Consider the following 27959-nt stretch of genomic DNA (forward strand, 5'->3'; position numbering starts at 1 on the left):
ACCAAATAAATTTGGTAAAGCCACGGGCAGTAGAATCCTGTAGAAGCAGCATTAGCAATCAGCCAATCACCAGATCAGCCAGTATCATATGTTTGTAAAAGTATTGGTATATGACATTCTTTTTACGTGGTGACTAAATAATAGAATAATTGCTAAGCTAAGACATACAGGGATGAGATTTTGAAAGAGAAAGTACTATAATGTTAGTCAATCATACAACCTCTGAATGCTTATGTACTGCATTAATTGGGCAAGAGAAAATCGAAACATTAAAGCAGAGGTTTGGACTGCAGGTGAACTGCTATAGCCAGTTAACAACAAATATTCAATGCACTATTCAGGGATGTATATCTCTGTACATCTTAGCTCTTGCACTTCTGCAGGTGAAGAAACCTCTGTTTTCTGCTTTGGTGGGCTGCGTACAGTGAAAGGGCTTAAGATGGTCCCGTTTCATCTGAAGGCCTGGCTTAGGCTGATGGTGCTGCTGCAATGGGTATTCCTTCCCTTGAAAGAAGAAGGGGAGTGGGGCCACGGCCAAACTGGCCAGACTTGGAAACGGGCTTCACTTCGGGGGAGAGGGGGAGCAGGAAGGGTAAAAATTGTTTGAACACGGGGCAAAAAGCTGCATGCAGTTCTGAATAATCTTTGTAGCTGTGCACTGTTCTTTATTTTGGGGCCATGTGGTGAATCTACTCAGTTTTCCCTTGAGCAAAAACATACCGGAGGAAATTTCTATGTAACTGTGATGGTGTAACACCTGTCGGCGTACAGAGAGAACTTAACTCTCTCTCTAATCACAATGTTTTATGCTCCTGACTTCCAGAGCAAGTGGGTCTAATGGGAACACCTCCACTGGTGTTCAATTCTGTTTCTTGAATTCAGCGACTTTAAAGAGTCTTTTCTTCCAGCAGAGACACTTCATACTTCCAGTTTTTTGGAGGGGGGGTACAGATCATCCCAGAAAGCAAACAGTTCAATTGAAAGAATGCAGAAGGAGTACTGTTCGTCAAGGTTTCCACAAGTGTTACCCTGGTGATATTTTGCCTGGTTTCCTGGGGCGGTTGCCAAGTTTTATTTCCTATGACAGCTGTTGAAAAGGGAGCCTTACTCACTTGCAGCCCTCTTGTATTCCTTGTGTTTGAGACCCTTGAAATCAGGTACATTTCTACATTGGTGCCACTCATTTTGAAATGCACATTTCCCCACCAACACGAAAAAAAGGATTATGATTGCCACATTAGTCAAAGTTTGGTACAACTAGGCTTGGTAGAAGCCTAGTTCCAATCTGATGGCTAATTTAAGACTATGGACTACTTTTACGCATGTACAATATTGTGCTACAGCCTAGCACATAATGAGATGGAATATAAGGGGGGGAGGTTCTGTTCCCTCATGTCTTTGAATAAGTTGCTAATTGTGAGGGGTGAAGAAGAAAAATGTCGCCAGATTGACACTGTTCACCGGACATCTTTCTAGGTTCTGAGTTGGGTGCAGCAGGTGCTATCATTTTTTTTTTTGAACAGCTGAATTCTGCAACGCATCACATGCTGTGACATAACCCTGGAGGCACAGCATACACATCTCTATACTTGCCTTGGGCATCTGTTTCTTCTTTGTGAAACACTTGATTTTTGATTATTTTAAGAGCGCCTGCGTTTTGCAAAGCAGCAACTATGACAGCAGTCCTATTCAGTGACTTGGGGCCGTGCTGTTGCCAGCATGACAGTTTCTACCGCTCACCTCAGCCGTGGGTCACTCTTAAATAAATGCTTCAGCCTGTCAAGTGTTCATATCAGAGGGCTTGGCACAGAGCCAACTTGCATTGCAATTTTTATTTTTGGCATTGCAGTCTCTGCAGGGAAACTGATCAGCAGTGAATTAACGGAACACAGAGGGTTGGTTTGTTATTGTCTGTGTGAGACACACAACGTAGTGCCCAGTTTTGGCTCTTGACTCCTAGCCCACTGGATTACCCACCACGCTCTCCCTTGACAAGCTGGTGATCGATTAGAAGAGAGAGGATTCTGAAAAGGAAAGGTTATGGTGAGTGCCTGCTTTCTTAGTCCAGAAATCCATCTTGGTCAGTAAGAAACATAAATGCACAACAGTGAATTTGTAGGTCCAGCGAAGTGGGGGCAGTTGAAAGATGGCTGGGAATGAGGATTTAGTTTGAGCCGCAACCAAAAATTAAGCCCTGGAACAAGCGGTGTAATAATGAAAGATGAGAGCACCTCTAAGCATGTGATGAGTGCTTTTCTCTAGCTACAAAGAAATTACAACCACCCACATCATCATACAAAATCAAGGTCAAAAAGTGTCCATTTCAACAGACCAACTAATTATTAATTGGAAGCTCTCAATGCAAATTCTATGTAAAGATGGGCTGGCCGTGACTATCAATAGAAAATGACTGTGCACATGCATAGATGCTCTACGTTTATTGAGCTGTTCCGTGGCAGAACCACTGCAGTTAGGGTGTGGCAGCTGAGCTAAAATTAAACAAATGGCTTTAGTAAACAATTTCTTCAATGTCTCCGAATTCAGTGACTTGCTTCAACTTTTTTTTTATTCTGCTTACTAGCAAAACAGTAACTTTTTATTTCTTTACATAACATGATCAGTGCACATGATGGTACTTTGCAATACAAGCAAAGAATGGAACAGTGTGGTATGAGCCAGTGTGTGGTGGCTAGAGTATCAAATTAGCATCTGGGAGATTCATGTTCAAATCTGCAGGAAGCTTGCTGGGGGACCTTGGGCCAGTCATTCTCACAGTCTAAACCACTTCACAGGGTTGTTGTGATGATAAAAGGGCAGGGCAGTCCTGTGTTCCTGGGATAAATACATATTGATAGACATCAATACAGAAGAAAGGCCTTTGCCTCATGGAGCATACAAAACACATTTCAAGGGCACCGTGACAGGAGGGAAAGCTGGAAAAGTCAGGAAAAATTCTCAGTTTCTAATGAACGTTCTTCTTTGGCTGCAGATTTCACAATTTATATCCTGCCTTTCTGCCCTCATAAGCTCAGGACTGTCTACTGACCATACGTACGATTGCTAGGATTTGAGCAGCATTCGTGGGTCTCATGTAGCGATAGTTCTTTCCCAGAACCTGTAATCCTTGAACTGGAGATGCCAGAAATTAATGGGTGTAATGCACGTGCCCCTCCCGTCTGGGGTTTGGCTGGACTAGAAGCTGGTAAGAACCAAAGCCTTGCTAAATCAGATCAAAGATCATAAGAGTCCTAGACCTGGAAGGGACTTAGTCCGACCCCGATGCTCCATGTAGAAAATCCTGTTGTCCAAATCTGGTATTCAGAGCTGCTATACTGCTACTGTATACTGAGATTCTATTAAGCCAAACTGGTTAATAACTGCTGGCAAGTCTCTTCCTCTTCCCTGGTTTTGTAATATTTTTTACGCTAGTGGCCATCGCTGCATCCTGTGGCAGTGAGTTCCATAAGTTAACTACTTCCTGCATGAAAAGGGAATTGCATTTTCTACTATCATAGCCTTTTCTCTGCGATCATAGCCTTGTCATTGGGTCAATGGTGCTAATTCCACAACGGGGAAAATATTATTTTTGGGCGACCAGCAAAAGTTTAGGACATAATTAAATAGCATAGTTGGCTCTTAGCATTTCTCCTTTCCACCAGCTCTTGTAGGCGATCCAGCAGCAGATCTTGGGAAAGATTTTCCTGTGCTTGAGACTCTGGAGAGCTGCTGCCAGTCAGAGCAGACAACATGCATGGCTCAGCGATAGAGCACACGTCTTGGATGCTGAAAGCCCCAGGTCCATTCCTTGACGTCTCCAGTTCACGAATCCCAGGTGCAGATAAAAGGGGAAAGGCTTTCTTTGCCTGAGATCCTGGAGACCCTCTTCTAGTCAGACAAGACAAGACGGAGTTGGAGAAACTGACTTATACTGAATCAGACCATTAATCCATCAAAATCAGTATTGTTTACTCAGACTGGCAGCATCTCTCCAGGGTCCTGGACAGAAGTCTTTCACGTCACCTACTACCAGGCCCATTTAACTGGAGATGTTGGGGACTGAATCTGCGACCTTCAGCAAGTCAAACAGATGCTCCGCCACTGAGCCAAAGGCACTCTTTCTTGGTTTAAGGTAACTTCCAGTGGCCATATGTTCACAAATGATGCCACCCTCACTTCAATATCTTTTAGAAAACAGATTTTATTCAGGTGAATTCTTCAGATCCATCATCTTATAAAGATGGGAATTTGCCAATAGATGCTAGTGGCTGTCACAAGAGCCTTTGGCAAAGCTTTTTAGAGATATTTGATTCTGTGAGGGAGGAAAAAGTGACATACACTTCAGGGGTGTCGTGAAAGCAAACACGGAGCAAAGGAGACCCTTGAGATGCAACAGCTTGCCTTCTTATTTACTTCCATCTCACAATACGCAATATTCACTGAAGATTGTTTCTTGTTTTCTTTTTTCCTCATAGCATTTTGTCATCTTGAAATAGACCTCAGGAAGGCTGGGACTGGTACAATCAGGCAAAGATGACCAAAACTGAGGAGATTCCTGATAGCCATTCTTCTGGGGAATTTTACGAGAAATATGAGCCAAAGGAGATCTTGGGAAGGTAAAAATATGGATCTATCTGGTTAGATGTTGTTATTCGTCCAGCAAAACTATTATCAAACAATTGTGGCACTTAAAAACTTCTTCCTGAATAAAGCTTTTTTTTCAAATCACGAAAAAACAGAAACAATTGTAAAATGAGACTTGCTGGATCCATTTAGTCCAGCATCCCGATTCCAACAGTGGACAACCAGAAGCATATGAGAAGCTGTTGTTAATCCACTCCCCCCACCCCATGACTGGCATTCAGAGGTACACTGCCTTGGAACATGGAAGTTCCAGTCAGCTATTGTAGTTAATCACCTCTGGCACAGATACAACTTCTCCTCCATTAATTTCGCTTTTACAGGGATCTAAGCCACAGGCTTTCACCCTGATTTGTTAAAGTGAGTTCGCTAGATTTAATGTGAAGAAGTCCTGTTTTTTGTCTGTCCTGAATCTACTGTTCAATTTTACTGGGTAATCTGAGCTTCTATTCTGGAAAAAAGGGGGAAATTTCTCTGTATCCTCTTTCTCCACACCATTCATAATCCATTTCCAGATTTGTCTTTCAAATGTACTCTCTCCTAAGTTCTTGATTACAGTCAACTGACTGACCGGATAAAAGCAGTCCCTCCTCCGTCTCTTGCTGTCTCACGGTTGCAACCTGCTGCAAACCTGCCATAAAGCAAATTGTAGAAATTCCATGAAGCAATATAGTGGGATGGGGGGGAAGGGGAGAGACTGAAATTGTTTATAGAGGGGGGGGGATCAAACTCTGAGCAACCTAATATGTTTACATTAAAACTGTTTAACAAAGAATTCTAATAATTTTCAAAGCTAGAGCTGCAATGTTTTGTTGATGAATTAATTATTGAAAATACTTGGCTCTATTTAAATGATACCACTGATCACTGAGCCAGCAGATTTGGTTTTTAAGAATGTATTTTAATATAATTACTGACAAAAAATTGGAACTGGTACCATCTTTAGATAGATAAAACTGTGTTTGCATAGATTCAAGTCCACTAGCACCTTAGAGACCAACATAATGCCTCCTTCCTTCCTTCCTTCCTTCCTTCCTTCCTTCCTTTCTTTCAGAGGGGTAAGCAGTGTGGTTCGCCGGTGCATCCATAAAGTTACCAGGGAAGAATTTGCTGTTAAAATTATAGACATCACAGCTGGGAATTTGTCCCCAGAAGAAGTCCAGGAACTGCGAGAAGCCACTCAGAAGGAAATCGACATCCTTCGGAAGGTTTCTGGACATCCCAATGTCAGTAAGTTAGATTTTCCAGTTGCCAAAACTAATCACCTGGATCTTGGTTCTCAGTGTCCAGAAAGAAGACAGACAGCTGGTCTAGGCACAGAGTTGCCAACTCAGGGCTAGGAAATTCCTGGAAATTTGGGGTACAGTCTGGGGAGGGCAAGGTTTGAGGAGGGGAGGGACATCCACTGGGATGTGATACCATAGAGTCCACCCTCCAAAGCAGCCATTTTCTCCAGGGAGACTGATCTCTTAGTGGAGATCTGTTGTAATTCCAGGACAAATCCAGGTTCTGCCTTGTAAGTGATAATAACCCTACTATGTAGTGATCATTCACAATGGTTGCGATTGGGGATATCACAGTCTGCATAGTTATATTAAGCAATTGGTGGCTAAGAAATGTGCCATCTTGGTTTAAATCCTGGTTAATGCAGCTAATACCAGTTGATACATTCCCGTTCACCATTTCCTTGTTGGAGTTTCCCAGTAGATTGAAAATGTTCTGTTGCTGACTTTTAAATGTTGCCATTTTGATGTCAGATTTGTGTCTGTCTGTTATTTCCGTTCCAGCTAGCAGTTGCATGCTTCCCGGTATGCCGAAAGGTTGCTAGCAAGTGTTTGGGGCCTGTTTGTCATTCTTGTACAAAGGCTTGTGATTCCTGAAAGTGTTTCTCATCCCCGAGGGGTTGATAGACTCTGGTCAGGGAACGCAAAGTTCGCAAAGCTTTTCTGGACAAATGCAATTAGCACTGGTTTGTTCCAGAGATGACTTTAGCACGACATAGATCCAGAGGAATTAGCCGTGTTAGTCTGTAGTAGCAAAATCAAAAAGGTGCTACTGGACTCTTTTTGATTTAGCACGACAGTTTCCTATGTCTATTGTGACATCGATCAGTGTGCATTCCCAGAGTTTTATGAGCCAGTGGGGCAGCAGATTTTGAGCTTATTGTTTATTCCTTTATCATTTACTAATCTATATTTTATAGAAGAACAGTCATTAAGAATTTCTGCTCTAGGTGATTTAAGAGCTGGTCCTGAGCTATTCTAGGTTGATTCTGGCATCTGCACGACAAACCAGACCAGTTGTGTTGCCATGGCTTCCCCCAAAATCACCAGGAATGGTAATTGGGTGTGTGTAAAATCTGGTTTCGGAGGTGAACATGAGACATCTCTTTACTGTCATTAGTTAACATCCTTTAAGTATCCTGCCATAATCACATCTGTTGGGTTAAATGTTTTTTTCAGTGTATGCTTATAGACAAAGTGGGAATTTTTAAGATGTATTCATGATTGTGAGAATAGAACCTGGGGAGGCTGTTAATCTGGAACTACTAAAGAGGGACATCTTAATCATGTGTTGATGGCTTCAGATATATATTCTGAATTACAGATCCAAGGATACCTTTCTTTATTTTACTAGCCTGCCTTTCAGTGTTGATTTTCAAATGATATGCAAACTTTGAATAATACAGATTATAACCCACTAAAATTTACATTAAAAACAATAGACTCAGCAGATCTACAGACAGCAGCCACAGCAGCCTAACAGAGGCCTCCTTGTCAAAAAGCCTGGAGGAACAAGCATGCGTTTGTCAGTTTCCTAACAGAGGCAAGCAATGGGAACATGAAGCTGCCTTGGTCCGTCAAAGTCCGTGTTGTCTACTCAGACTGGCAGCAGCTCTCCAGGGTCTCAGGCAGAGATCTTTCACATCACCTGCTGCCTGCTCCTTTTTAGCTGGAGATGCTGTGCATTAAAATTGGGACCTTCTGCAAGCCAAGCAGATGCTCTACCACTGAGCCACGCCCCCTTCCTTCCCCAAGGGGATTTAGTTCACCTCCTAAGGGCAGGGGACATTCTGTGCAACTGGGGTCAGCTGCCAGGAAGGCCCCGTTCCTTGTGCATGATAAACTAGCATGCATAAGAGACGACATTCAGAGCCTCGTAAGAAAATCTTAATTCATATTTGGGTTTACATGGCAGCAGACACTGTTTGAGACACCAGACATCGTAGAGCTTTAAAAGTCAATTCAAAGGGAAGCCATTACAGTTAAACTCCAGTTTTACAGTGCCCTGCACATTATATTTGCAGGGGTGGTGGGTGGTTCCAATGTGAACCCACATTATTAAGACTTTGTATTTTATTTCCAGTTCAGCTGAAGGACAGCTTCGAATCTCACACCTTCTTCTTCTTGGTTTTTGACCTGTAAGTACCAAATGTTTTAGGACTCACATGTGCTGCTGATCAGTTGTACATGCAAGCAAGCATTTATGGAGTCAGCGTGCTTTGCACAAATATGCAAGAAGGCCATATGAATCTAAGCGATGGATCCATCAGTAAGACATTTTATGCCAATTTGATGACAGCTTCCTATGACTGTCAAGGTGGTGATTGAGGACCAACGTAGATATGACAGGATGTGGCGGAGAGGTCTTTATTTAATTTTTTTAGCAAACAGACTTGTGATCAAGGGATGTTCCACCCACACTTCACAGACACCTGTGCCATAAGGGAGCCAGGATGGAAGAAAAATTCTTCCCAAACTAGAGCACAAGGAAAGTTGGGGAAAGTAACAAAGTTTATTTCCACTCATTAATGCTCTTTTTATTAGAAATAAACCCATCTCTGTCTTGAACGGATACGTGACCATGTGCCCCCTACTAGTTCAGCTTTATGATGCTTTGTACATATTGCAATGTGTGTGTGATGTGCCACCAAGTCACAGCTGAGTTATGGCGATCCCATAGGGCTTTCAAAGCAAGAGATGAATAGGCCATTTGACATTGTCTGCCTATGCATAGCAACCTTGGACTTTGTTACTGATCTCCCATTCAAGTACTAACCAGGGCTGACCCTTTTAGCTTCTGATATCTGACAAGATTGGGCTAATCTGAGCCATGGTCAGGACTGTGACCTTCATTTGCCAGGCAAAAGAATTAAGTAGTTTCTTGGCTATTGCAATAGCAGCCTGAAATTGTTACTCATCTACACATCTGCATGCAATAGCCAAGAAACTACTTAATTCTTTTGCATGGCACTTAAGGGATTCTGATTCAGGCAGCTGATGTTCTGTGAAGTTTCTTTTAACTGGCATCCAGAGCCATCAGGCCAACCAAGTTTGTTTTCATCAGGGAAAGTCAGCTGTTTGGATGGCTTACAATAATTACCATTAAGTAGGATTCTGGGATTGGTTAAAAGCAAAGTAAGGAGATCAGATTTCAAAGGACAGAATCCTTAAGGGGGCAGGGGGAGCCTCCTGTTCAGAAGCAAGACAGATTTGTGAATGGAATTTCATGTCATCTCAAGGACGGGAATTGAAACAACCTATCATCCTAGCTGCATTTGGAACACCATTTACAGTTCTGGTCTCTGTATCTCTAAAATTATGTTGCATAGCTGGACAAAATTGCAGAAGAGGGCAATCAAGACAATTAAGGGTCTGGAGACCTTCTGAATGAAGAAAACTTAGAGTTTGGGGCTTTTTGATCTAGGGAAAAGATGGCTACAGCAGGACATGAGAGTAGTTTATGGAATTACGCTCCAGCAGTGCGGAGAGCAATCTAAACTCCCCTCTGTCTGGAGATCAGGGGGCGGGGCCACCAGCCATGTGACCATTTTCTCCAAGGGCAACCCACTGAGTTCCACCACCTCTTTCCCCAGAAAAAAAGCCCTGGTCATAACAAAATAAAATTCCAGCAGTACCTGAAAGACTAGCAACATTTTACTAAGTAGAGTTGCCAACCTCCAAGTGAGGCCTAAATCGAAAAGAGTCCAGTAGCACTTTTAAGACTAACCAACTTTACTGTAGCATAAACTTTCGAGACCCACAGTTCTCTTCGTCAGATGCATGGAGGGTAAGAAGAAACTGGTCAGATATATAGGTGGAGAGAGGAGGGGGGAGTAGATGCAATCAGTAGCTTCTGATAATGGGATCAGTTACTTCTGATAATGAAATCAGTTACTTCTGATAATGAGATAACCATTCATAGTCTCTATTCAATCCAAGCCTGACTGAGTCAAATTTACATATGAATTCCAATTCAGCAGCTTCCCGTTAGATTCTGTCTTTGAAAGGTTTCTGTTGAATTACAGTGACCTTTAAGTCCTGAGTGAGGTGATGGCTGAATCCACAAACCTGCAGAATATCCCAGCATTGCACTAAATGTTCACTAAACACCTGGAAGTGTAGCATCTTTCTAGCGCGATTTCTGAATTGTGCTAGAAAGACGCTACACTTCCGGGTGTTTAGCGAACATTTAGCGCAACGCCGGGACACTCGGCGGGTGTGTGGATTCAGCCCTGGAGTTCTGGAATTACAAGTGGTCTCCACACTACAGAGATCAATTCTGCCACTGAAGGAAATGGCAGCTTCGCAAGGTGGACTCTACGGAATTATGTCCCTGCTGAGCTGCGTCTCCGGGCACCACTGCCAAATCTCCAGGGATTTCCAAAACCAGAGCTGGCAACCCTCACTGTTAGTTTTTATGAGTCCGAGCTCACTTCTACAGTTCTGCCTTGCCTTCCCATATCTGTTCTACTAAATACTGAGCTATATCGAAATAAATGTTAGTCCTTAAGTGCCACTGGACTTTTGTTTTATTTCGCTGAGGCTGGTAGGTTGCTCCACAAACCAGCCTTGAGGGAAGGCAGGAGATAATCAGTGACACGGCGACCCAGATTCATGACAGACCAAAGGAAATTTATTTGGGCAGTAGATTTGGCAAGAAGCAAAGTGTAATTCACATATGGAATTCACTGGTGCAAGGTGTTGTGACGGTAGGGTTGCCAGCTCCAGGTTGGAAAATTCCTGGAGATTTTGGTGGTGGAGCCTGGAAAGTGTAGGGTTGGGAGACCAGAAAGACCCCAGCTAGTATAATGCATAAGTCCACCTTCCAAGGCAGCCATTTGACTGATACCTGTCATCTGAAGATCAATTGTAATTCCAAGAAATCTCCAGCCACTGAACGTTTGGAAGCCACCAGTTCAAATGTCTTTTAAAAGGAAATTAGATACATTTATGGAGGAGACGAAGTGTCCATGGAACTTCCATGGTCAGAGGCAGTGTACCTCTAAATGCTAGTTGTGGAGAGGGAAAACAACAAGGGGATGTCTTTGGGTACCCAGGCCCTGTTTGTGGGCTTTCCAGGGTTATCTGACTGGCCACTTTTAATAACAGGATTCTAGACTAGACTAGATGGACCTCAAGGCTCTTCAGTTGTTCTCGTTTCCAGCCATACATTGTAACATAATATTCTGTGCCAGTCCCAAGAATTAACCATAAATGCTCCCTGCCAATCTCAGAGCCAGAGAGGAGGGCTGGGTGCAGCTGTTCTGTATCCTTGCTGCTGTGTTCCCGCCCAGGGCTGGTTGCTCAGATTTCCCATAACCTTTGCTAAGGTCTCTGCTGCCACAGATTCTATTTTTAAGATTCTCAGTACTTGTGTCAGGCTTACGGGCTTGTCCATTTAGGTGTCGAGGACTCTGTCAAAAGGAAAAGGATCAGATTTAAATCAGCCCATTTCAAGAAAGATCCCCCCCTTTCCCTCTGAAATGAATAAAATCTCCCAAGATTGAAAGGACCACGAGGGACGTTCTAAGGTTGTTCTATATTATAAGTGCCATAGCCTCATCTGATGTGCCACAGTAAGTAAATTAATGACACAGTTAGCAATTCCCATGAGCCTCAAGATGCTGTACAGTGTATCTCTGTACGCTTTCCTGTTCTAGTCATGCACTCTTTCCAATCAGCCTACACTGGTGGGAGGAAATACAGCTCTGCTGCCAACTTCTCAATACAGAAACACAGCAGAGTAACTGTTCACCAAGGAGGCAACCTGTTGCAGCTCTGGGCTTGCCTTTTTTCTACTGATCCGGAGGCATGCCTAGAATAGCAGCTCAGACAGTAACTCCAAGCTGTTCTGTGGGCGGGTTGTCCTTAGTCTAAAAGCAAATCTTTATAGGATTTTAGAGTGAGAGATGCCTTCAGTTTTGATTCCCTGTCCCATATGATTTTGGAAGGTCCTTATTACAACTTTTATCGTGACTTGTTGATTGCCCCTATTTTAACTAAACTACCTCCCACTGTATCAAAAGATAATATAATCCCCTATCTGCAGGCTGATAGAGATCCGAGGACTATATTGACTTTGGCCAAGTACCTCTGCACGTATTTTCCTTAAAGAAATAAAGACCCGTTATCAGCTGCTCAAGATCACTGGCTCAAAGAAGCTTGAAAGAAAAGGAAAGGTTTTGAGGAGAGATCTGTAGAAAGAGAGGGCGACGTGACAGCTGTTTTCAACAGGCTGTTCCAGGAGTAAGTAGCAGTGAGAGAAAAAGGCCAAGAGGTTTGACGGAGCAGGAGATCTCTGTAGCATTGAAGGTGCCAGGTTTGTCTTCATTATTAGTTTGAGGAGGAGTGTTTGAAGTGTAAAAAAAATGGTTTTTTAATTAGTTCATTAGTGCAAAACAGAAAAAAATTAAAAAGTAAACAGAAGGGGGGGGAAGAAAACAAAGAAAACAGTGCTGGCTAAAGATGGGCACAAACCAGGATAGTTCCAAACTGTGTGGTTTGTGGCTTGTCGCATTTCACAAACCTCAAACTTTCATGAACTTGCCCCAGTTCGGGAACTGGTTCATTCAAATCATGAAAATGTCACTTCCGGGTCAGCAGAAGGTCTGTAGAGAGCCTATCCTCCCCATTGCCTAGGAAACTGGTTGATCGGCGCCAGGCTGTCTGCAGTGACAAATCAAAATACAAACCAAACGAAACAGGCTAAAATTCATCACGGTTAGTGAGAAATGAACTCCCACAAACTGCAGGTTTGTGAACCACGAACTGGCCCAGTTCATGACGAACTTCGGTCCGTATTTTAGTTCATGCCTGCTCTAGTGCTGGCTACAAAAACAATATTGGGAAATCTATATACTGATATCTATAAAAGATTTCCAAATATTTTAAAATGTCCTTATTCAATTGCCTTCTATATGCGATATGTTCAAATGCTGATAATGAAGTTGAGATGTTCCTTGCCAGAGCTGCCCTTCATTTTGTGTTTTATTTCATTTTTACCGAGATGTTCATAATGTTAAAAGCAGTCACCTTGTTTTTATAAAGCACCTTTTCCTCCCTAAACACAGAATGAAAAGAGGGGAACTCTTTGATTACCTCACCGAGAAAGTGACCTTGAGCGAGAAGGAAACCAGGTAAGGGCTTGGAAGACAAGGTAAGCTGAGGGAGAGCCACTGACTTGCCCGAGGTCACCCACCAGGCTTCTTAAAAGGGGATTGGAACTTGGGCCACCCTTATCCTAGTTTAACTCTCTCACTGCTACATCACATTGGGTCTAGTTCCAACAAGACCCCTAACGCCCTTTAATGTGATGAATATATGAGGCTGCCTTAGTCTGAGTCCAGCTACACATCTAGTTCAGTATTCTCAATTCTGTTTGGCCATAGCTGTCCATCAGAGGAAGTTCTTTCTTAACATCTGATAACTGATCCTTTAACCTGGGACCTTCTCTATGGAAGGCAGTGGCTGTCTGGTGCCCCAGGCATAGAAAGCCTATTTCCCAACACCTGTGACTTCCTTCCAATGGGATTAAACCAGGGACTTCCTGTTTACACTGCACCACTGAAATATGGGCCTGTTCTGAGTTGTGGGGATAGGAGATGAGCAGGGCTGTTTTCCTGGGAAAAGAGGTGGTGGAACTCAGTGGGTTATCCTTGGAGAAAATGGTCACATGGCTGGTAGCCCCGCCCTCTGATCTCCAGACAGAGGGGAGTTTAGATTGGCAATCTAAACTCCCCTCTGTCTGGAGATCAGGGGGCGGGGCCACCAGCCATGTGACCATTTTCAAGAGGTTCCGGAACTCCGTTCCCCCGCATTCCAGCTGAAAAAAAGCCCTGGAGATGAGAATGTACTTTTTTGTTCTGAGCCATTACGTTTAGCTGACTGGGGGTTACTTTCCTTCCTCTAGAAAGATCATGCGTGCCCTCCTAGAAGTGATCCAGTACCTTCATTCCATGAACATCGTTCATCGAGACCTGAAGCCAGAAAACATCCTCCTGGACGACGACATGAATATCAAGCTGACTGACTTTGGCTTCTCCTGTCAGCTGCAGAGAGGAGAAAAACTCAAAGGTGATGTGACCCACTTATTGCAGAGACTGGAAACTGGGGCAGGGCAACCTGTGCCCCCTAGGTCTAGAAGGATAAGCGCACTCTTTGATGTTGCCCCTTAGCAATCTGAAGACCTATATTGTAGGCACATTGAATCAGTATGAATATTTCTCCTAATTTTGAATACTTTATTCTGTTTTTTCCACTTATTTACATCATTGATTCTGGTTTTGCTGTCTTAGGGAGAGGTTACAAATTTTTGATAGCATGTGCTTCATTTAAAATTCTAGTTAGATAGCAGCCAGGTAAAAAGAAAGGTAAAGATAGTCCCCCTGTGCAAGCATTGAGTCATTACTGACCCATGGGGAGACGTCACATCACGACATTTTCTTGGCAGACTTTTTGCCGGGTGGTTTGCCATTGCCTTCCCCAGTCATCTACACTTTACCCCCAGGAAACTGGGTACGCATTTTACTGACCTCGGAAGGATGGAAGGCTGAGTCAACCTTGAGCCAGCTACCTGAACCTGGCTTCTGCCAGGATCAAACTCAGGTCGTGGGCAGAGCTTGGGCTGCAGTACTGTGGCTTACCACTCTGCGCCACAGGGCTCAGTAGCAGCCGGGTAAGCTGCGATAAAAATACATGCATTCCTGATATGAGAATTACCTCAATTAGACCAAGGTAGAGCCGTCATCTGACTTTGGATATTGATGTGAACTAAAGCCTAAAGTTAGATCAAAACACCATCTGTTCCTGCATTCTGCCCCCAACAATAGCCAGCCAGCCAGATGCCTCTGGGAAGTCCATAAAGGCAATATACCACCCTCAGCTGTTACCTGAGTCCTTGGAATTCAATGGTATACTGTCTTTGAACATGGAGGTTCTATTCCCAGCTTTCATAAAAAGAACCCTGCTATATTAAGGTCTGTCTTGACCCCACAAGCTAGCTAGGGAGGTTGACAGCCTTAAAAAAAATTAAAGGCACAAAAAGTTTGTTTTAAAAGAACTTATGTTTTTCTTGCAGAGATCTGTGGAACTCCTGGCTATTTGGCACCTGAAATATTAGAATGCTCCATGGATCCAGATCATCTAGGCTATGGGAAGGAAGTTGACATGTAAGCAAAACAATGTGGCAGCCTATTTCTCTATGTATAAGAAAAATGCAAAAATGCAAGGGGAAGGGGGGAGAAAACTGCAACGGAGGGGCCTGTGGACACCTTGGGCCCTGGGGGAGAAAAAACTTGCAGCCAGTCCTGATGAGTTCATTACCATCACTTACAATGATCAATTTGCAGATGGTTCATTTTGCAGGAGCTCTGACTTGGATGGCCCAGGCTAGTCCTGTCTTGTCAGATATTAGAAGCTAAGCAGGGTCAGCTCTGGTTAGTAATTGGATGGGAGACCACCAAGGAAGTCTAGGGTCTCTACGCAGAGGCAAGCAATAGCAAACCTCCTCTGAATGTTTCTCACCTTGAAAACTCCAGTCAGGGCTGCCATAAGGCAGCAGCAGGATTTGAGTCCAGTGGCACCTTAGTAGGGTTGCCAACTCTGAGCTGGGAAATTCCGGGAGATTTGGGGTTAAAGTATGGGGAAGATAGGGCTTGGGAAGGGGAGAGACCTCAGCAGAGTATAATGTTATAGGTTCCACCCTCCAAAGCAGCCAGCATCTCTAAGGCAACTGATCTCTTTTGCCTGGAAATCAGTTGTTATTCTGGGAGATCTCCGGCTACCGCCTAGAGGCTGGCAACCCTACACCTTAGAGACTAATCAATTTTTCAGGGTATAAACTTTTGAGAGTCAGAGCTCCCTTCTCCGGATACATATCTAAAGAAAGGAGCTTTGACTCTTGAAACCTTATCTCCTGAAAATCTTGTGGATCTCTAAGGTGCCACTGGACCCAAATCCTGTTTTGCAGGTACCCAGTCACATACACACAGATGCAAGCTGTATTAAAAACATTCATTTTTCAAAAGGATGAGCAAACGCAGCATGGAGAAGGAAGACAGCAATGTGATTTTTTTCCAGCAGCAATGTCATGGAGGTGGGTTGCTTATTTCCAGGTGGAGCTCGGGAGTCATCATGTATACATTGTTGGCCGGATCACCTCCTTTCTGGCACCGGAAACAGATGCTAATGTTGCGGATGATCATGAGCGGAGATTACAAGTTCGGTTCCCCCGAGTGGGACGACCAGTCAGATACCGTCAAAGACCTGGTAGGTGATGCTGAAGCCAGGAAGGTCTCATGGCATTGCGATGCTCGAATATGCTTCATCTTATAACAATCTGAGGGAAGGTGGAGCAGACACAGTAGCGTTTCCATCTCTGGACCTAAACCTCCAATTGTGCTTTTGCTTGTAGATTGCCCATTTCCTGGTGGTGAAACCGGAACGTCGCTTCACGGTGGACGATGCTCTCAGCCACCCGTTCTTCCAACAATATGTAGTGGAGGAAGTCCGACATTTCAGCCCCTTCCGGAAATTTCGGGTACCCAAGCTTATACTTGCTCTCTTATAACCAGGGTTGCCCAGCAATGGATCTAGGGCACATCTGTGTTATTCAGCTAAATCGGCTTTAAAACTGGCTTGACCGCCATGGCCTTGACCAGTCAATGCTGTGAATAGCACTGACAACTGTTCTACATAGAGTTCTGCTAACCTATGCTGGCTTTATGAACCTTTTAGTTCTCATGTGGCTTCCCACAAAGAATCTTCGAAGATTTTCTTGATGTGGTTACAGTTGGGAAGAGACTCATACCCCCTTCTCACAAAACTACCGCTCTTTGGAAAATAGGACTGACATACGTGTGTATGTGCATGCACACATACAAAATTTGCAAGTCCTGTTGCGAATTTACCCAGATCCTTCAGTTGCAAGTGTTTTATAATTCCGGGGGCTGCCAAAACTGGACCAGACGTAAATGGAGCCTTACATAGATTTGTCTTTTTCTATTCATTCATGCCAAAGTGCCCAGAAACCACCCTGCTGTGTGCTTCATAAGCACAGTTCGTAATTGCAAGCCAAGGTGAGGTTGCTACCCTGGATTAGTGACCACAATTATATAAAAGTGATCCTGTGTGTGCATAAATTAGGTTGCTGCTCTTGTTGGCCTTGAATAGCCACTGGAGGTTATCACATTTTTATCCCACTCCTTCCTCCAAGGAGGTCAGGATGGCAAACAAAAAGCAGAATATGGCGGATGACATATGATGAGGCCTCTGCCATGCATTATGACTGTATCTTTATAGAGGGCATGTATTTGAGCAGATTTATGAAATCTTGCTTTCAGTGAAATTCAAAGTCTCATAAACTGTAATCAGTTAATCCATTAGTTACGAGACAACTCGATACTTCTTAATCAGATGATGTCCCCAAGCCGCTTTTTGTTTTAAAGCCAGGCGTTTGGTTTCCCTTCAGGTCATCTGCTTGACGATCTTGGCTTCGGTCCGAATCTACCTCAACTACCGTAACGTTAAGCCAGTCACCCCGGAGGTGATGCAACGCGACCCCTATGTCTTGAAACCTGTCCGCAAGCTGATCGACGCCTGTGCCTTCCGGATCTACGGCCACTGGGTGAAGAAGGGAGAAGCGCAGAACCGGGCAGCTTTATTTGAAAACACACCTAAAGCTGTCCTGCTCAGTTTAGCTGCTGAGGAAGAGTTCTTTTGAGTTCAAATGTGCCAACAGCACAGGACACCTTTGAATGTATTAGAAGCTAAGGCAGAAAAGTGATATGTACTTTCTCCATTAAGCACCCTGATATCTTAGCAAAATTGGATCCAAATAAGCATAGCAGAATGAGCTAGATCAAGATGGTTAGCCGTGTTAGTCTGTCTGTAGCAGTGGAAAAGAGCAAGAGTCCACTAGCACCTATAAGACTAACAAAATTTGTGGTAGAGTATGAGCTTTCATGAGTCACAGCTCACTTCTTCAGCTCTGATAATGAAGCTCAAGACAATGCATCCACCTGGACTGAATCGAGACTTAGGCTTCCTATTGCATTACAAATGCCAATTTCTCCACACCCACCACCCCTCTGCATACCCCACCCTATCCAATCATGCCTGCTATTGTCATTCATTGACTTTTATCATTTACCTGCTATTGTCATTCGGCATCTAAAATCACTCCACTCTCCCAAGATATAAGGACAGATGGACTCACATTCTAGCAGTATCTGAAGAAATGACCTGTGACTCACGAAAGCTCATACCCTACCACAAATTTTGTTAGTTTTATAGGTGCTACTGGACTCTTGTGCTTTTCCATAGAATGAGCTAAGATTGCAGAACGTTTCCCCAATCTTTAAAACATTTTATTTTGCTCCAGGCTTTTTATTTTGCTCCAGGCTTCGGAAAACTGCTATGTCCTCTTCCACCTTCCCCCCTCTGCTAGCCAAATTAAATAATATTAAAATACTATTTGCTATTATCCCCCAAATGGTTTGCCCAAGTCTTTGGAAACCAGCTACCGATGTTCAGCAGGTACCACTTTCCCAATAAAGAAGTTGTAAGATGGAGACATCCAACAAGTAAAGAGTCAGCTTGGGGTCCAGTAGCACCTTGAAGACCAACTAGATTTCTGGGGCATGGGCTTTCCAGAGTCAGAACTCCCTTCTTCAGATCTTTAACTCTCAAAAGCTCATACCCTGGAAATCAAGTTGGTCTGTAAGGTGCAACTGGACCCTGATCTTGCTCTCTACTGTAGACCAACACGGCTTCCCACATGAAACTTTCCAACAGGCAAACACCAATCAGCTGTTGATTTAATGTGCCGCTCTTAAAGGGACAGGTGCTCTTAGGAAAGGAGTCTGCCGGCCTCGCTAACTCCCACTTAATAGTTGCATCATAGCTCACAGTTAAAGTGCCATCTACGCAGCTTTGCACAAGTCCCCACCGTATTTAGTGCAGAAAAGATATGGCTAGTGTTAGCCCCAAATGGCCAATGGGTTCGAAATATTTATTACTATTTATTACCACTGCGCCTTTGGAAAAGGATTGGTATGTCTTTTCTAAACATCTACTGAAACATCAATAAATGTGCTTTATTTATTGGACATGATTTGGTCTTGATGAATGATGAGGTTTCGCTGCTGAAAGAACCAACCTAGATTTAATTAGATTTGATGCGGCCAAGAAAGCTGCCTTGGCCCATGTCAAATTATAGCCCACTCTAGCCCATTTCTGACCAGCAGTGGCTTTCCCTGATCTCAGGCAGAAGATGCCAGGCACTGATCCTGGAATTTCTTCTGCATACAAAGCGTCTGTTGTGCCACTGAGCTTTAGAAGCACAGTTAACACCCTGGGGGCCACCATTCCTTTATGGTCTCTTTCCTTACTATTACTGCATAGAATGATGATGTCCGCCTTACAACCAATGGGAGTGTTGTCTTTATTGCATAATAGTCTTTGGTCCCAGTTAGGAGCATCAAAACACAGATCTTGATAAAAGTCATAAAAATCACTGCTCTTGTGAGAATCAATATTCCTTCCCCAACAAAGAGCATTCTCCACGGGAGAAAAGGTCCAAGACGATCCCTTCAGAGTTCTGTGTTCTTGCTCACACTTTTCAGGGACAGGCTGGCAGCACAACGGAAGCTCAGGTTGTCCGAGGCAGAGTCTGGCGTATTCCCCATCCTAGGGAACAAAACGACATTTAGACGATTTAGTAGTTAAGATACTCAGTGGTCGCTTAAAAGGTTGTCTCTGATTAGGTAGGGGGTGGGTGTTTTCTTAAATTTATTTTTATTGAAAGAACTGTGTGAAAGCCATGAATAGCAGGTGCCATCTTAAAAGAGGCAGTCCTGTTTTTCTCACACACAGGATGGAATGACCTTTCTAAAAGATGATGTCAATCCCAGAGGGTGGGATTGGGGTTCAAGAGCACCAACTAGACAGAAAAAGCCAATGCAGAGAGGTTCCGTGGGCTACACCAGGGGTTCCCAATGTAGTACCCATAGTAGGGTTACCAGGTCCCTCTACCCTCCCAGCGGAAGGTGAGGGGACCTTGTGCCAGCAGTGTGGTTTCCCCCTCTTAAGCGCAAGCCCTGCACATGTGCGCTGTGATGACATCACTTCCACAGGTGATGTCATCGCCCAGACATGCAAGCACTCCCACGCTCTGCACAGGGCCAAAATCAGCCCCAAATGCAAGTGGGAGTGTTAGCATGGCCAGTGCAATGATGTCAATCCCAGATGTGATGTCGTCACACCCCCCGGGAGCATGTGTGCTGCACATGTCCCCAGGGTGCCTGCCAGTGGCAGACAGCCTCTCAAGGGGCTTGCCACCTCCCGCCGATCACTGGTGGGTCAGCAGGCAAGGAGGCAAACCCCCAGAAGTTTGCCCGCCACTGGCAGGCACCTGGGAACCCTAACCTGTAGGCACCATGGCACCCACCAAGTGTTTTTAGATAGTGGGTGAGAACAGGTGGGACTTTTGCCCAGTAAGGCTTCTGATTGGCCATGCAGATTCAAAAAACATTGCTTCAATAGCAGCTGCCACCACAGCACAGGGCTCTTCACTGTGTGTCTCAAGGTAAGCTGTGGTAACCATTTTGTGGCTGCCCCCACCTCCTGTGGCAGCCATTTTGTATCAGAATTCCAAAGATGATCACAGGCTCAGAAAGGCCGGGAACCCCTGGGCTACACACACCTTGTTGTCACCCGAGCTTTGTGATTCGCTGACCCATCCACTGTGTCAATCCAAGAAGCTCCCCGCAGGACACGCATCTCCTGAGCTGGCTGGCGGGCTGCGGATCCATGAGGGCGATAGGGTGAAGCAGTCCATTCCCAGGTGTTTCCTAGCAGGTCATAGATCCCTGCGATACAGAAATGGCTGGTGATTCACTGATGGCAACTTCAAACCCTTACTGAAGACATACACGCTTGCCTTTAATCTCAGAAGCATGAGGTCTAGCCTTGGGAATGCTATGGGGAGGGAACCGTACCCTAAACATGCTCAGGAACACTGTAACTGATCAACCCTCTACGCCATTCGGGACGTGTGTGTGGGTGTGTGTGTGTGTGTGTGTGTGTGTTCTTTTTCTAATTTTACACATCAATGGCTTTCTGCATAACTGGAGAGTCTCCCCAATGGGCAGACCACCCCCACCTCAACTGAGGGTGGTCCCGTTTCAACCATCAGGTTTGCTACTAGCAGGAAGCCAGCTTGTAGTGACGGCCTCCATACCTAACCAATGTTTCAAGCTTCTAGTCCTTAATTAAGTTTATGACAACAGGGTGGGAACAAACCCATCAAAGTTGCCTAATACAAAATCAGAGTCTTGGTCCACCATACTCAGTCTTCTCTCCTCTGACTGACAGAGGCTCTCATGGTCCCTGAAAAAAGGAAAGACCCTTCTCTCAACTTTGCTATAAGAGATTCTTTTTAACCGGAGATGCTGACAGCTGGAACTGGGGACCATCTGCAGACGAAGCTGAGGCTCTACCACTGAACTATAGAAATGCTTCAAGAAGGAAGAGGAAGGAGCTGGATTTTCAAGGAGCAGGACTGTAACGCTGCACCTCTCCCCATGATTAATAAGACACAAATGCATTGTATGACATTCTTCTAAAAGTATATTGGGTACCCCCGTCCAGTCCCCAGGATACAGCTGCGAGTTCCAGTGGCCGAAGCCAAGGGAATGCTTCCTTACCGTAGCTGTTTTGTGGAGGGAATGCAGCCACTGGGGAAACCCCGTGGTAGCCATCTTCAGCTGTGTCCATCTCAGGGAAATTGCCCTGTGGGGCAAAACGGAGGGTACCTTCTCACAAACAAGGTAGGCTGTCTCAATGGCACAAGCCAGCTCATTGCCACTTGGGGTATCAATATTCCTAGAAAGGCGCATAATTCCCATGTGCATGATCTGCAATGGTCACAAAAGATCCTGAGGTGCTCTTCCCCAGTGCTATGCTGCAGTGGCAAACGACCTCGGCTTGGTCTTGAAAACAGTTTAAGGAAGCCATTGATCACATTTTTCATCTGCCCTCCCTCTAAGAAGCAAAGGACATCCTCTGCTCCATTCAGTGAACCCTGTGGGGTAGGCTGGACCACACACGTGTGACTGCTTCAAGGCACAGGAGAAATCTGAATTGAACTCGGCTTAAGTCAACATCCTAACCACTTGCCCCAGCTCTCAACATGGACTGGACATGAACCAGCCAATCTGGAACCCAACCCATTTAAGCCAGTCACCAGAACGGACCATCGTCAAAGATAATTCAAGCCAGGACCAGGTTTCCTCGTCTTCCCAGCCCAGAATCTGGAGTGACACAAAAGTGCTCTTCTGTTTTCTGCTGAGCTTTCCCCAGGAGCAGGAAAAGAAAGATCAGGGGACTGATATTAAATAGGCCCCACTGCAAAGGACAGACCTTGTCCTGATGCTTTTAAGCTCTGCTGGCTTAGATCAAATGACTGTCAGGTCCTGCATCATCTTTCCCGAAGTGATTAAGCCAGACGCCTCCCAGAACGAGGACAGGAAAATCAAAGCTTCCTCTTAGTGCTGCCACAGATTCTGTTTCCTATCTCTCTGAAGAACTGTTGCTGTGGGAATGGCATGTTACTATTATACAGATTTGCCTGAAGACACATCAGCTTAACATGTAGAGGCCATATATTGGAATAAAACAATTCTTCTTTCAACTGCACCATCACTTTTTGGTCTTTGCTCTGTTTTCCTACCTGCCACAGGTTTGCACGGTTTGCCAGGAATTTGTTTCCCCAAGGATACAGCCTGTCTATCAAAAATGGGAAAAGAGAGAGCATGTCAGCCTGGTCCGTAGCAGTCCTGAACTGGTTTTCTGTTCACTTATCGAACAAAATGATCGGTCAGCAGGGCTTCCCCCCCCTCAGCCCCTACTATTAAATTCCTTAAAAGAATAGCAGAATGAGAATTAGTTTGTTCTGGACATCTCAGTTGGCTCTTGCCTTTCAGAATACAAAGCTGAAGTCCGGAAGGATTCTACAAAAACCAAATGTATATAATTTTAAAAGGGCTGGCCAGGGTTGGCGGCTGGCTCCATTTCAAGGATGCAGCAAGAACAAAGCCAGTTAGCGGCCGAGCTGCCTGCTTCCGATGGCTGTCCTGGGACTCGTGCTCTGTGTTTACAGCGTTCCAATAATCCCGCAGGTTTTAATTGTTCTTTATGTGTGTCCTAAGCCACTGTGAAAACAAGGGTATACAGCAGATTCTGCAAACAAAACGAAGGGCTCCCAATTACAACCCCCTTGGTATTGTGTATAAATGAGCGCAGCACAAGGAAGGAGCTGCAACTGGAATATCCACACTTGGAGGACGTGGAATCAGACTGTTTGGGACACCAACAGCCGACCAACTTATATAGTCTTGGGACTGGCACAGCCTTGGCAGAGACTTTCAGGTTGTTTAAGGCCATTTAGGGACCTTGCTTACGTACTTTCCAGCCCTCCCCTGGCGGCAAATTCCCACTCCTCTTCTGTCGGAAGCCTCTTCCCTTTCCACGCGCAAAAGGCTGTGGCATCGTTCCAGCTCACGTGCAACACCGGGTGGTCCAGCTTGGCCTTGATGCCGGATCCAGGACCTGTGGGCTGATGGGAATATCTCTGAGCAGGTTTGGCATTCATTCAAAGGATGCTACGTTCTGTGGTCCATGGAAAGAGGTGAAGCTATCTTATACACAGTAAGCTGTCTTGTCTCTTTAAGCTTGAGATTGTCTAATCTGGCAGCAGCCCTCCAAGCGCCCAGGGAGACAGAGGACTTTCTCATCCCCTGCTACTAAATGGAACTGTCAAGGACTGAATTTAAGACCTTCTGCACACAAAGCAGGTGTTCTATCACAGATCCACGGCACTTCCTTTTGCATCCTGCCTCTCCTCTCCTCATTACCGTGTGAGATAGGCTAGGCTAAGAATGAGGGCACCCAGTGAAGTTCCAGACTGCATGAAGATTTGAACTTGGGTTTTCCAACTCTTATTCTAACCACTACACAATACCACCTCTTTGATATAAAGCTGCCTTATATTAAATCAGACCCTCTTTCCATCAAGCTGTTGTCTCCTCTGTCTGGCAGTAGCTCTCTAAGGTATTAGGCAAAACAGGTCTTTCCCAGCAGCCTTGCTCCTGGAGATTCTTTAAGCGGAAATGCCAAAGATCCAATCAGGAATGAAAAGCCACCACTGAGTCACAGCCCCTCCCTGAATTTACTTTGCATTGGCTGGGATGTGAATCTGGGCTTCCTGCATGGCAGACCCAAAGCCCAATACTGAACTTCCACCATAACCATTTGTGAATCAAAGGCTTGGACTACAAGTATTTGTGAAGTTTTACAGGACTGAAAATTCTCTTACCCTTTGGAAAAGCTCACCTGTCTCCAAAATGCTTTCTCTATTGGAAGCCACCATGGTGCAGTCTAAAAGGAGAAACATAAGTGAGTTCCAAGCAAGCCAAACCCTCACTAGCATTAACCCAGAATAACTGCCCACTAAGAACATTAGTTTTGGGTCTCCATTTTTTAGAAAAAGCATTGTTGAGAAACAACCTGAAAAGAAGGTGTAGGAGGAAGAGGAAACCCAGGCTATATGCTATGCAAGTGCAGAACACCACACACACACACACACAAAATCCAGTTTCTCAGTAATGATTTGGGACTAGAGATGGTACGAATCAGGAAAAAAGGAACTCTGTGGTTTGTGGTTCGTTGCGTTTCACAAATCACGAACTTTCACAAACCTGCCCGGGTTTGTGGACCGGCTTGTTTGGTTCATGAAAACATCACTTCCGAGTCAGCAGATGGTTTGCAGAAAGCCCATCCCCCTGTTGCCTAGGAAACTGATTGATCGGCGGTAGGCTGTCCGCAGTGACAAACCGAAAAACGAACCAAATGAACCGACCTAAAGTTCGTGGCGGTTCATCAGGAATGGGCTCTGAAGAACCGCTGGTTCGTGAAACATGAACAGGCCCGGTTCGTGCCAAACTTTGGTTCGTATTTCTGTTCATGCCCAGCTCTCTTTGGGACCCTTTACAAAACCAAACCAGTAAATGTCCAGATCTTATAGTTGATTGAAGCAGTACAGGTGGTGGTTGGTGAGGTCTCTAAAGACAGAGAAGTTGTGGAAGATGATTTCTTGTAGCCAAGGGCCCTGAAAATCCTCACCTTCATTAGAACTGATTATGCAAAATCAGGTCAGGCTAATTTACATAATTATATAATCATTCCACTTGGAATCAAATTTGAGTTACCTGGTGGCAGAATTTAGAAGAAGGGGAGAGTACGCAAAGCCCCTTCCTAATTAAATTTAGTGCTGCTGTATCTTAGTCCTGCTCCCAATTACCATTCTCCACTACTTTTTTTTTAAACAAGTAGCAACAAAAAATTATATTAAAATGCCGTTTCCGTCCTACTGCCTCAGAAAGAAGTTTAGCATTTGAAATAACAAATTTTATTTTTAGCTAAGAGGCATCTCTCCCAATCCATTTCCCTCACCATATGATCACCACAATTCTGGTCAAATCAATATTTCCACTTTCCATCATCTACAGTGAATTTCAACATTCAGTGACTGAGTTTGTGCATTTCAGATTTAGAATGCTCGTAAGCCTTCTGTGACATCACAGCAGTTCTGCCAATGCTGGAAGGCAGTAATGAGGTCACAGACAGAACACATCCTGCTATCAACATTTTATTTATATTAAGCAACAGAAGCAGCCACATAGATTAACTTCAGTTTTGTGGGGACTGTGTACTGAAGGATAGTGCTAATCTGCCCGTTTTTTTTTTTTTTTACCTCCAGTTTTTGTGTCACTTTCTTCTTAAGATCTTCAGGTACAAAATCTTCAAAAACGAAACTCCATCCAAACTCCTCCGCTTCTGTTTTGTACTTCCGATCTTGCACAAACTCTCTGTTGCCAAATATAACACACATACACCCCAAGATGTTAAGACTTTGTGGCAGAATTTCTGTAAGTATTCCCACCCTTTCCCTTACATGGCAGAAACATCTTGCTCCAACCACCAGTATGACTTCTGAAAGACTGGAACTGTTTTTACTTTCTTTCCCCAACAATTTTTTTAAGGGGACCCAGACTGGATTCAACCTAGTTTCATCCTATTGACTTCTACGGATTTCATCTTCCCCAAATCCACATTTTAAGGCATTGCACACCAAGATATTTCAGTCGGATGCTATTGATTGGTAAGCAGTTCTAGAGCTACTACAGTCCAGTGACCAAGAGGCCCACTTGAGATCCAGGAAATCCCTGGTTCAAATCTTGCTCCTGACCTGAGTTCTTGAGGCAGTAAGGAAGGGGAAAGGAGTAAGAGGTGTCAATCACCTGCCATGCATGCAAAAGATGCCAAGTTAAATCCTGGCATCTCTAGTTAAAAGGTCTCAGGTAGGTGTCATGAAGATCTTCTGCCAAAGTCTCTGGAGTGGACAATATCATGCCAAGTGGACCATTAGTCATCAGTTTCTGCTCCCATGGGGTAATGATACCAGCCTACCTAACAGGGTGGTTGTTGGGATGAATTTGCCTATGCAAAGCATTTGACCCCTCTTAAGTGCTACAGAAAATGGAACAATAATTATTATGTAGGATTTGCAAAGTATTAAACTGCAAATATGATCACAGTCTGTTCCATCTGTGAAGCCAACAAGAATCTGGCCCTTACCGGAAATCTCTGTTGCTGACCGGATATTTGTCCATCAGAAATGGCTTGACTGTCACCTCCCTGGGGGGCCCGTCCTCACTTTTGCTATCAAATAAGCTTGTCCCCATTTGGAACTTCCCACCGGAGAGCTGCACCAGGTTTTCATCTTTTCTGACCACTGAGAGAAGGATTTAAATCAAAGGCAAAAGCATCATTTGAGAGCCAGAACTGTGTAGAGGTAAGAGTGTCAGACTAGGGCTGGGAGAGCCGCAGGTTCAAATCCCAATTCTGACATGAAGCTTGCTGAGCAATCAGGGCCAGTCACTTTGACCTTCCCGTGAAGACAAAATGGAAGAGAAGGAAGAGAATCGTGTATCTAAATAAGCTACAGCTTTGTCAACAGCAATGAAAACTGGAAAGAGTCTTTGGAACGCCCAGCCCCAGATAGGGGTGCTGTGCCAAATCCAGATATGGAAATTCTTGGAGATCTGGGGATGGAGACTGGGTAGGGATCTCAGCAACATATAACCCCATACCGTCCCCCCCCCCACACACAAAGCAGTCATTTTCTCCAAAGGAACAGATGTCAGTTCTGATAGATCAGTTGTTGGGAGATCTCCAACCACCACTTGGTAGTTGGCAACCCTGCCAGGATCAAATTAACAGAAGCTACCATTCAAAGGAGATCCCCCACCCCGTACTAGGTGAGAACACAAATCCCCAGGCATCAAAATATTTAACAGTAAAAACAATGAACCATGGGGGTGGGGTGGGGGGAATACACACTCTCTTTTGCAGGTTGAAGCTAGGGTTGCCAGATCCAGATTGGGAAATTCCTGGAGATTTTGGGAGTGGAGCCTGGAGAGGGTGGGGTTTGGAGAGGGACCTCTTCAGGCTATAATGCCATACAGCCCACCCTGCAGAACATACATGATCTCCAGGGGAACTGATCTCTAGGGCCTGCAGATCAGTTGCAACTTCAGGAGATCGCCAGCCATCACCTGGAGGTTGGCAACCCAAGGAGCCCTGTTTATTTGTTTTTCTCCAAGGGCGGCAAAGGGGTTTCTAACGTTGGATGAATATTTTAACTTCGAGAGAGGCCAGAGGCAAAACAAGGAGAGAAGGACGGATAGATAGAGGCGGGGGAAAGGTAACGCGGTTCACCCTTCTGCTTGGAGCTGGTCCCAGCGACGGCCCACGCAGGAAGCAGGAGGACCAGCAGCGCCCCGCGCAGGGCGCCCCGGGATCGCATGGGCGAAAGGGGCGCAGCCGGAGCTTCTTCGGGGCCCCCGACCGCTGCAGGCTCCTGCCCAGCTGAGCCGCACCAACCCCGCAATTGCTTCCTGGGTCAAGCAAGCAGCTTCG

At 44.8% G+C, this 27959-nt stretch overlaps 2 protein-coding genes across 2 annotated transcripts; one reads left to right on the forward strand and one right to left on the reverse strand.

Annotated features, from left to right (window-relative positions):
- Positions 1 to 1874: 1874 nt before the first annotated feature.
- On the forward strand, positions 1875 to 19027 carry PHKG1 (phosphorylase kinase catalytic subunit gamma 1). The gene is made up of 10 exons (XM_055001464.1): positions 1875 to 2043; positions 4473 to 4613; positions 5693 to 5868; positions 8005 to 8059; positions 12992 to 13057; positions 13831 to 13994; positions 14998 to 15088; positions 16034 to 16187; positions 16333 to 16458; positions 17389 to 19027. The coding sequence occupies exons 2-10, from the start codon at positions 4531 to 4533 to the stop codon at positions 17638 to 17640; spliced, it is 1167 nt and encodes a 388-aa protein (XP_054857439.1). The 5' UTR covers positions 1875 to 2043; positions 4473 to 4530; the 3' UTR covers positions 17641 to 19027.
- Positions 19028 to 19345: 318 nt separating this feature from the next.
- On the reverse strand, positions 19346 to 27927 carry SUMF2 (sulfatase modifying factor 2). The gene is made up of 9 exons (XM_055001465.1): positions 27759 to 27927; positions 26616 to 26772; positions 25732 to 25846; positions 24312 to 24356; positions 23385 to 23535; positions 22651 to 22706; positions 21626 to 21710; positions 20623 to 20788; positions 19346 to 19607 (listed from the first exon to the last, which is right to left on the reverse strand). The coding sequence occupies exons 1-9, from the start codon at positions 27844 to 27846 to the stop codon at positions 19511 to 19513; spliced, it is 960 nt and encodes a 319-aa protein (XP_054857440.1). The 5' UTR covers positions 27847 to 27927; the 3' UTR covers positions 19346 to 19510.
- Positions 27928 to 27959: the final 32 nt, after the last annotated feature.

This window comes from Eublepharis macularius, chromosome 17 (assembly GCF_028583425.1).
Source record: "Eublepharis macularius isolate TG4126 chromosome 17, MPM_Emac_v1.0, whole genome shotgun sequence".
Lineage (NCBI taxonomy): Eukaryota > Metazoa > Chordata > Lepidosauria > Squamata > Eublepharidae > Eublepharis > Eublepharis macularius.